Source organism: Equus asinus, chromosome 7 (assembly GCF_041296235.1).
Source record: "Equus asinus isolate D_3611 breed Donkey chromosome 7, EquAss-T2T_v2, whole genome shotgun sequence".
Lineage (NCBI taxonomy): Eukaryota > Metazoa > Chordata > Mammalia > Perissodactyla > Equidae > Equus > Equus asinus.
Window position 1 is genome coordinate 47,867,204 of NC_091796.1, and position 10,351 is coordinate 47,877,554.

The window sequence follows — 10,351 nt, forward strand, 5'->3', positions numbered from 1 at the left end:
CAAATGAGACTTGGGTGGGTGGTGTGGGCTGAGGAAGTGAGGAGTGAAGCCAGAACACATGGGTTTGTAGGGGCTCCCGCACTTACTGGCTGCAAGGCGGCCTTCCCAGTTTCCCTTGGTCAGGGCCCCCACCTGTGGCCTTCTCTGAAGCCCTGGCTGACAGCAGCTGTATTGGCCTAAGGGCCCGGAGGGTGACACCACCCACTACCCACAGACCCTCCTCCTTTGCTAACGACTGATTCTAGGGTAAAAAGCCCACTCCCTAACCTCAGTGGGACAACTTCTCAGTCAGATTTAGGCTCTGGAAGACCTCTCCCCAGCCCTCCACCCTCAGCAGGCCAAGGCTAGATTTGACCTGAGACCTCACTTCACTCTGCTCTTTCAGGTCCCTCTCTTGATTCCCTCGCTCCCTTCAGTTTCCCACAGAGCGTGCCTTCAATAAATCACACTCACCTGATGGCCTGGCTCATAATTTGGCCTTGTGCCAAGTATGTGTTCTTTCTGGTACCTACTCTCCTCATTTCTGAAACAGGGATGAAGTCACCTCCCAGGGCTGTGAAGGAGGACCTGTGGCAGCACTTGGCTGGCTGTCCGGGAATTAGCAGGCACCCATTAAATGTTGCTGGAATCTGAACTTTAGCCCTTAAGGAATGCAGTCCACAGGGATGGACAGGAAACAATCACTGTGGTGAATGCTCTGGTGGAGGTGAGGGGGTGGGGAGGGCTTCACAGTGTGGACAGCTCAATCTGAAACGCCCCTGGTCCACTCTGCCTGACCTCAGTGACTCTAACCATTGTTCCACCCTTAGTGTTGGCTGTGAATATCTCTCTCTTGATTCACTCCTAAATTACTTCTAGTTATTCCTATGTGACCTCCAAGAAGGTAGGACTGAAGGCAAGCCGTGGTTGGTCAACAAGCGATGATTTAATCAATGTTGAAATCATCTGGAGAGGGGAACGCTGGCTTAGTTTCAATGTGCCCGCTCGTGCCAGAGGAAGATGCTGTGCAGTCTGATCAGACAGACACAATGCAGAGGAAATGGTGCCACCTTGGGCATTTAGGGCTCAGGAGGAGAGAGTCAGGGGACGGCTCATATAAGGCGATGGAATACGTTTTCCCATTTGTTTCTTGGTGTACTAACTATTCTCCAGCCCTGCACGTGCCACTGTGATTTATTGGTCCACCTGGTCTTTGTCTACTTTATATTGTGGTCTTCAAGCACTGAGGATTCTGCTCACTCACAATTAAAAGTCCTGCCCAGAACACTGTAATTGCAAGTAGGTAAAAGATCGTACAGATCTATCAAGAGCATTTCATCTTTCCTTCCTCTGACCTCCATCCCGAAATATATGGACGGTTCAAGGACAGACATAACAGTTGTGAAGTCAAACACTACCAGATGGTTTTCCAGTGCTGGCTATCTACATACCATGTCATCTGTGTTACATAATTCTTACAGAAAGCACGCTGCTTTAATCGCACAGCACAGATCACGACAGATTGCTCAGTTTTTTGACATCATTTTCTTTGGTGTTTTCTCGGCTCTGAGCACAGGGAAACTAATTATGTCCAGGTGGGGTCCAGGTGCAGGTATGTGTGCTAACTCCAGAGGGCCTGCTTATATATAAAACGGTTTCGTTGGAATGTTCTAGCTTTGAAAACTTGCTCTCTTGGCCCTTTTTAATAAGCGCTCATTTCTCTCTAAATATCCCCCCTTCCCCAGGCTGACTAATGACTGATGGAAGTTCTACGGGAATGGAACAGGCTCTGGGAAGGGAGAGAGCATCCTCGGGCTCCGTTGCACATTGTGGGCTGCCATTCTTTACACTTTCTCCAGAAACCTATCTTTCCAGCACATGGACTCGTTTCTTAAATTGTCATCTTCAGATACAGCGCTAAGATGATTTAGCTTCACTTCAAATTTAGACTAGAATATTATACTTGTAAGGAGGTATATTTCCTGTTATCAAAAGTAACTGGAATTCTGAAGATGGATGGTGGTGATGGTTGCACAACAATGAGAATGTACTTAATGTCACTGAACTGTACACTTAAAAATGGATAAAATGGTACATTGTATGTAATGTATATTTTACCACAATAAAATAAAAAAGTAACTGGTACTGTTTCTAACTTCAGGAGGTGGGATGAGTAGAAATGAGAATAATGCGCAACTTCACATCAGTAATATTTACAGAATCCTCCCATTCTATTGGTTATTTCAGAGACTATCACCTTACATTGGCATACAATTGCTTTATAGTTTGCACACTTTTGTATACCTTATCCTGTTTGACCCTCTCTGTGTATAGAAGGCAAGTGGGTTTATCACCATATTGCAAGTGAGGATTGTTGTGGTTATCTTTGTTTAAGGACAAACGACACCAAAACCTAGCAGCTTAGGAAGAACACTCATTTATTTTACTCATCAATCTGCAATTATGGGCAGTGCTTGGAGGGGATGGCCATCTCTGCTCCGTGCAGCATCACTTTGAGTTCCTCCATGAGGACCAGAGGATCCACTTCCAAGAATAGTTCTCTCACATGGCTTGCAAGTTGGTGCTGGCAGTTCAGTCGGGGATGTCAGCTACGGGTTCTTCTCTACATGGGCTCCTCGGGCTTCCTACAACATGGGGCTAGGTTCCAAAAGTGGAAAGACAGTAAGTGTTAGCTCCCAGTCTCTTAAGGCTTGGGTCCAGAAACTGGCACAACATTGCTTAAACTGTATTCTATTGGTCAAAGCAGTTACACAACCTACCATATGCAAAGGGAGATGACATCAACTCAGCCTTTCGAAGGGAGGAACATCAACCAGTTTGCAGCCATCTTTAAGTTACCACAAAGATGTCAAGGCCTAAAGTGGGTTGGCCATGGATACTCAGCTAGTAAGTGAGACTTGACCCTTGGCTTTCTCCACCAACTTATTCTGGATTGGTGTGATGATTATTGAACCAAAATCCATCTAGGTCACTTGAAATTATTTTTTTCCCATGAAGCCAGTGTATAATCATGCTTAAACCACTTTTCCTTCTTTAAGTTAGAGTACAGAAGTGAATCCTTAATAGTAATTTTTTAAACTACAAAATGCTTTGAAACACATCTGTTCCAGGTCTAAGATCTAGGTATATACATGAAATCCTTAATTTAGTTTCTGCCAATGATTTAAACACTACCTCCCATAATATTTATCACCAACAAAATGCATATAAATGCAGTATAATGCATCCAAAATTGAAGCAATTTTAATACCAAAAATTTCACGTTTATCAAATTATCTCAAGTAGGAAGAGAATTCATTTTATATTACCTTAAAAATCTCAAAGATTAGAAATGTTCTACTAGAGTTAAGATGTGTTTTTCATAGAACGAAGCTCCCATTTTAGAGTGATACTCTGTAGGTGAAATAACCATTTTGCTATGAACAATTTTACCTTGCAGCCAAATTTACAGGAAGGAAACTATTCCATCAAGTGGGAGATACTGACCTGTGAGTGCTTCATGTTGACAAATGAGGTTGTTAAGCCATAGAGACTTGGGAAAACATCCTTTACAATGGACAGACCTGGCCGTCACTGTCTTAACCAAACTCCACATCCACATCGCTAATAGTGGAACAACCTGACATTAAACGCCCCTTAGTGTGATACAGTAGGAAGTACACAGTACCATCTGTAAGATATGCTTCTCAAAAATGTTTAACTTGACTCTTGTCAGCATTAAGACCTAACTTTCAGTAAGCCTTTCTCAACTGGCGTTCCTCAACTGAACCACAGATCACAGAAAACAAGTTGAGTAATAATTTACTCAATTACCCCAAGAATGGAAAATAACTAGTACCATTCTAGATGTGTGGGCTAGAAGTTAACTCATTAGATAAAATGGCTGCCTTTGGACATTACAGCTCAACTCTCTCATGGATCTTCAGTTGCGAAGGATCAAGTTAAATGAGGAAATGATCAGACAAATCCAGAATGTGAGACATTTTACAAAAAAACTCACCTAGTCTCTTGAAAAAGAAAATGGTATGAAAAAAAGGGGGGATTGTTAATTAAAGGAGACTAACAACTGCTCTCACAATAGATGATTTTTGCCTATTTTTGACCTTTATCTACAAGGATTCATATAGTATGTTCTCTCTTTGTATGAAGCTTGTTTTGCTCAAGATAATGTCTGAGATTCAGCAAAGCTATTACACGATTCAGTATTACGTTCCTTTTTACTGCTGTGTAGTACTCCTTTGTATAAATACACCACAATTTATTTATCCATTTTATTGTTGAGGGACATTTGGAACATTTCCAATTTGGAGAAATTATGAATAAAGCTGCTATGAGCATTCTTGCACAGGTCTTTTAGTGGCATGTTCAATGATTTCTCTTGAATATATACTGGGGAATGGAATTGCTGGGTCATAGAATCAGTATATGTTGAAATTTATTAGATACTGACAAACAATTTTCCTAAGCGGTTGAACCAATTTACTTTCCCAGCCAAAAGATCTGAGCATTCCATCTGTTCCACACTCTCACCCCTTCTGGGGATGGGGAGGTGGAGATATTGACCAGGAGAGGCTATGAGGAAACCTTTGGGTTTGATGGAAACATTCTATTTATCAATCTGGTTAGTGGTTACATAGGGCTATACTTCATAAATATTCTTCAAGGTCTAAAACTGCTCAAAAAAATAGTCTATTTTTTAAAAGTTCATCGAGGTATACATTTAAGATTTGTGCACCTTATATGTAGGTTTTACCTCAATGAGAGAAGAGAGAGCCAGAGACTAAAAGAACCTAACCAAATTTATGAGTGAATTTTAAATGGTTCCTGGTTCAAAACAAAAACTAGGTATAAAAGATAGTTTGGAGTCAATTGGAGAAGTTTTAATATGGACTGAATATTAACTATTATTTGGGAATTATTTTAAGTTTTCTCAAGTGTGATAGTTGTATTGTGGTTACATCCTTATTAGGAAATGCATGCTGGAGAATTTAGCTGTAAAGCGTCATGACGTCTGTAATTTACTTTCCAATGGTTCAGCAAATATTAGGGGGGGAAAGGGAGAATGCATATGTGTAAAGATAAGGATAAAAATGGGGAAAATAACCATTGTTGAATCTAGGTAGTAGGTATAAAGGTATTTGTTATCTTGTTTTTTCAACCTTTCTGAATATTTTTAAATATCTATAATAAAAAAATGTGTTGGGGGAAGATACAGAAACCTGAAGTGACCAGCTTCAAATGACTAAATAACAAAGGAGAAAAGCCTAGAACAAAATCTAGGAATCTTGACTCCTAATTCTGTGCCATCCCATGCATTGTTGCTTCCTGCATGGGATTACAAACCGATTGTTAAATGTGAATATGCTTTTTTAAAATTAATTTCTTTCTGCAAAGTACACCCAGTAGTCTAACCAGACAGCACAAAGACACCCCAGAATGCTGTCTGTTACAAGTAAGTTGAACTTGCATCTGCCTGCACGCTCACACCTCCCTCTCCACACCTCTCTCTCTGGTTGCACAGCCACTTTCAAAATCTCCCCACAACCCCCTTACCCACGTCCAGATTCCCTTCTTCTAATGCAAAAGCTAAATTGAAAGCTGAGTGACCCTGGCCGCCCACAAAGCCCCGCGATTCCCCGCCCCCCACCCCGGGGCAGGAGGTGGACAGGGTAAAAGGCGGCGCTTCTGTCTGAGGTCCGCAGGCCCAGCTGCAGCGCTCAGCAGAGCTTCTCAGGTGGCTGGGCCGCTTTGAAGGTTTACTTTCAATTAAAAAAAAATAAGAAAGAAGCCAAATCAGCAGCTGTCAGGGATGCAGAGAAGATTTATTCAGGGTGGTCAAAGGGGAGCGTTGCCAGCAGTAAAAGCCCGAAGGTAGACAGGAAGGAAATTCAAGCTGCAGAGAGGAATTCCTCCTGGCAAGGTCAGGCCGGCCTGGGCCAGTCCTTCTGGGCAGGGCTGCCCCGAATCCTATTTCTGGGCTCCGTCACAAGGGAAAAGAGGGTCCTGTTTGCAGAGCCTTGGAGGGTGGGTTTGGGGAAGGAGCAGCCCAGAGGAAGAAAATGGGTAGAGCCTGGAAAACATAGCTTATTAACCAGATGAAACCGGCCTGCAGGATCAAAACATGGCTGATTTTAAAATTGCTTCCTGATTCAAAAGCTGGTGTTGCCCACCTCAAAATGTGCTGAGGGGTGAGGAGGCCAGGTCCCCGGGCGGTTCCGCAGGCACAGAGCTTCCATTGAAGTCGGCCTGTGCGGAGACGCCGCGCAGATGTGCAGAGAATAGCGGCGCCCGGCTCTCTGGTTTTATCACCTTTCATTTCCTGTCTCTGTTCTTCCATGGCTTTAGACGTCTGACTTGCTATTGTGAAAACTGATGTGCGCTTTTCAGAAAGAAGGAGCCAAGTCCCGCGTTAATCCTGATCAATGCCCGAGTAACTTCTAGAAGGAAACAGTTAAGCTACAGGCATGAGTTTGAAAAATTTCTCCTCGGCCTCCCCTCCCCATGTTCATCTCTCTCCTTACCCCCAGGTCTGGGATGCATTTGGAATATAGAAGCTCGACTGGGTTCCATGCCCTGTCCCTTTTCTCCAGATAAAGTAACTCTCCAAATTACACCCTCTCCCACTCTACGTGGTCACGAGGGCTACCACTGAAGCTGCTGGTTATGCTGGTAGATTTGCCCAAATATCCCAGACCTCATTAGCCTTTGACTAGTTTAAACACAGATCTGTATGTATATACACATACATATGCATACATCATAATTTTTATATATGTAATTTCATCGTAATATATATTCAGAGAAAGAGACATTTAACTTTGTTAAAAATTATGATAGATTAAGCCCACATTTGTCTGATTTCCAGACCCTGGCCTTTTCCTACCTGTCCTCTCGTTTCTGACAGCCCCCAAAGAGATGCCCTCACACATGCCCACAAACCAGTCTGTGAGCTGCAGTCAGCGTGAGGCAGCCGCCCTCTTTCCTGTCTCTGGCAGTGGCTCTCCTTTGTCCTTGTCCACCACACATGAAGCCCCCTGCGTGGGGAAGGCCCGGCGCTGCCAGGGCCCGTCAGGAGAATCCTGTGGCCATACTGGACTCCAGATGGTGCCCTGCCTCAGGTGCGGCCAGCATGCCAGACCGGGTTCTCAGAACAGCGCTGGGTTCCTCGCGGGGAGGAGGGAAATGACTTCCTCCCTAGCTCTGTGTCGCATTTTGACATCTGGTCACCAAGGCAGCTCTGTGATGCCAAGAGAATCACACAGTCTCTCTTGAAATGTTTTATCAACTTCTGGGATCACCCCTTGGAAAGGAGTCAAGTAAAATAATTCTATCAACTTTTGGTCCTCATTCCTTTCTGCAGAGGAGATCAAATATAAACCAGGAAGATAAATATACACCTCTCTCTTCTCTTTCTTCCCAGCTTTTCTTCTCCAAAATAAATTTCTCTTTCCTAAGTTGTGGAACTTCACAGGATTTTAATAAATGAAACAGATATTGATTGGTAGAAATGGAATGAAAGTTTTATTGGCATCAACAGTATCTGGGTCTCTTCTTAGTCAAAATTTTGTATAAATATACAAAGCCTATCATCACTGCCAACACTTAGCTTTTTCTTAACATCTGAGATTTTCAGAAATAGCTTTATCTTGTGAATCACAAATAATGCCCACATTACGAAACAGATTTATTCCTGAAAAGTTGACCATGGAGAAATTTTCACCAAAATGTACATATTTTCCCCTGTTAACATCCATTATAATATGGATACAATTGCATGTAAAAGACATACATAGTCTCCTAAGAGCAAAATTTGGGGGGAAAGGGATGCCCAATTGATAAGAAAAAATTTTGGCAAGATAAAAGATTTTAAATGTGGCTTAAACTCATGGCACATGGTGTAATATGAAATTAAAAATTATTTTGTGATTAAAATAATTTTTCTTTTCACATCCTAACAATATAAGCCTCTTTCGGGGTGGGGCATTTACTAAAACTGAGAAGCAATACCAAATTTAGCCAGTAGGTGGTGCTTTCTTAAACGGAGAAAATGAAAATTCTGTTTTTGTGAAGATATTTGAAGTTAGAGGATTATGAGTTTACAGCTGCCTCTGACTGTTAAAGTTGTGGATATTTTGGCATACGGCTCTGACAGTGAGATATAGGCAGCTACTTTGGGGGATCATCAAGAAATGTAGAATAGATGGAAAAGAAATGCCAATAAAATAATGGTTTAGGGGCGGGCCACTGGCCGAGTGGTTAAGTTCGAGCACTAAGTTCATGCACTCTGCTTCCTCGGCCCAGGGTTTTGCCGGTTCGGATCCTGGGCACGGACATGGCACGGCTCATCAGGCCATGCTAAGACAGCATCCCACATGGCACAACCAGAGGCACTCACAACTAGAATATACAACTATGTACTGGGGGGCTTTGGAGAGGAAAAAAAAGATTAGCAACAGTTGTCAGCTCAGGTGCCAATCTTTAATAAATAAACAAATAATGGTTCAGGAAAGATGGGCGTAGGTTTGTGAGGGTGTAAAATAAGAAGAGAATTACCCTTTTTCAGCGAATTTCAGAGAAGAAAGATTCTTCTAGATTTTGGAGGTCCTGAAATTGCAGTAATGTTTTTAAAGTCAATAATTTGTAATATTTTTACAAAGGAAAGACTAGTAAATGACACTAATGAAATAGGCACAGGAAAACTTTTATACTTTCCTTATAGTCTTAAAGGATTTTTAAGAGATTCCTTCAGAAGGTGTTCCTCTCCTTGGAATGTTTGTGTCTGTGTGTGCTGATTGCGTGTGTCTCTGTGTGGATGTGGGGAGAGTAGATGTGTGTGGGTGTGCGGACGTGTGTATGGGTTGCTGTGGGTGTGTGGATGTGAGTGTGTTTGTGAGTGTGTGTGTGTGGATGTGGGTGGATGTGTGTGAGGAGGTGGATGTGTGTGGCTCTACGTATGTGCACACACGTGCCCGTCTGTGAGCACCTTGGGGCAGCCTTACCTTCTAGTAGGGGAGAAGTCATTGTTTTGTTTCTTTTTAGAGTTTATGTAGCCTTAACTGATTTTGAGTTTAATTCAATATAAAATATTGACAAGTGAGAGGGCTGTTATCAGATTTCTTTAAATTGTAACACAAAACAATATTACCCATTTATTTATTTAGTGGCTGCTCAAGCAGAAATGAAAAAGGGGAAAAACTATGTGGAATTACTGCCATCTGGTGGAGAAAATAGAGACTGCTGTTGTGAAGGAGGAAAAAAAGATTCTTGAACTTGGGTTTTGTTGATTTGGATTTGTCTTGTTGTGATTTGATTTGACTCGGGGATTTTGTTTAGTTCACTTGCAATCATCCCCTTCTAAAAGCTCTGACTCATTACCTTCCCTGTGCGGAAGAAGAAGTGAGCGGAGACCTCAGAAGTGCTGAGAGGCAGTGTAAGACGGGACTTATGCTTCTGGACTCTGCTTTCAGCCTCCTGGAGTTCAAGTTCTGGCTTCGTTAGCACTTCTGTACCACTACCTTCATCTACTCTCTTTACTCTTTAGTTTCCTCATCTGTGGAATAAGAATAACAACGGTGTCTGTTTTATACGGATGTTCTAAGGAATAAGGTAACTAATCCTGTCTGGCACCATACGTAAGTTTCTACATTATTATTATCCACGCGAGTCCTAGTCCAGCCTTCTCCAGTCAAAGTCTTGTCTATACTAGTCCAGGAGAACAGCTCACAGCTTTGCCATGGAAGGACTGGGATGCTGGAAGAGAGAGAGCGAGCTGAGCAGGGCAGTTCTGCAGCAGTACAGCTGTAGGCACGCTGCCCTCTCGTGCATCTCTACACACGTCACTATAAAAGAAACAATTCATCATGCTGTGGCACTTCCCTGCAGCGCACATTTGGGTGCATGTCCCTTCTGATTTCAAGCTAGATGATATATAACTCCTTAAAGGCAAGGACTGTGCCTTACCTGGACCGTAGTACCCACTGCATGGTATGGAGCTATCATCTCAAAGCCACAGACATTTTCCTGAGTCCCGAGAACAGTGGAGAGCAGTATGGCCTCCAGACTCCAGACCATCCTTTTCTTGGTCCTCGTGAACGCCTAGAGGCTGAAGAATTCTGGGGAGTAGACCGTGGTGTCCCGCTCCACACCAGGGCGTTTGCAGCCTCTTGAGAGCTGTTCTTAGCTCAGTAATAATTAAGACCTTTAGCCCAGCCTGAACCACGTGAAGCCAGAGGAGCAAAACCCAAAAATAAAGACTGAACTCAAAACAGATGGATTCCAGAAATGGGAAGCCAGTAAAGGCAGAACATCTGACCAGTTGCCTAACCGCCACCTCAGCCATGATGCAGATGCC

General features: G+C 42.9%; 1 protein-coding gene across 3 annotated transcripts in view; it reads right to left on the reverse strand.

Annotated features, from left to right (window-relative positions):
• Positions 1-2,409: 2,409 nt before the first annotated feature.
• Positions 2,410-10,351, reverse strand: part of HRH4 (histamine receptor H4) — a 41,917-nt gene continuing 33,975 nt past the window's right edge. For 2 of the 3 annotated variants that reach the window (XR_011504494.1, XR_011504493.1), the window contains exons 4-5: positions 6,171-9,550; positions 2,410-2,637 (exon numbers count right to left, since the gene is read on the reverse strand). Coding sequence is in view for 1 of the 3 variants with exons in the window: in XM_014828400.3 (XP_014683886.1) it covers positions 2,572-2,637 (66 nt within the window). In the remaining 2 variants the exon portion in view is untranslated. The remainder of the gene's footprint in view (positions 2,638-6,170; positions 9,551-10,351) is intronic. The other variant, XM_014828400.3, reaches the window with a different exon arrangement.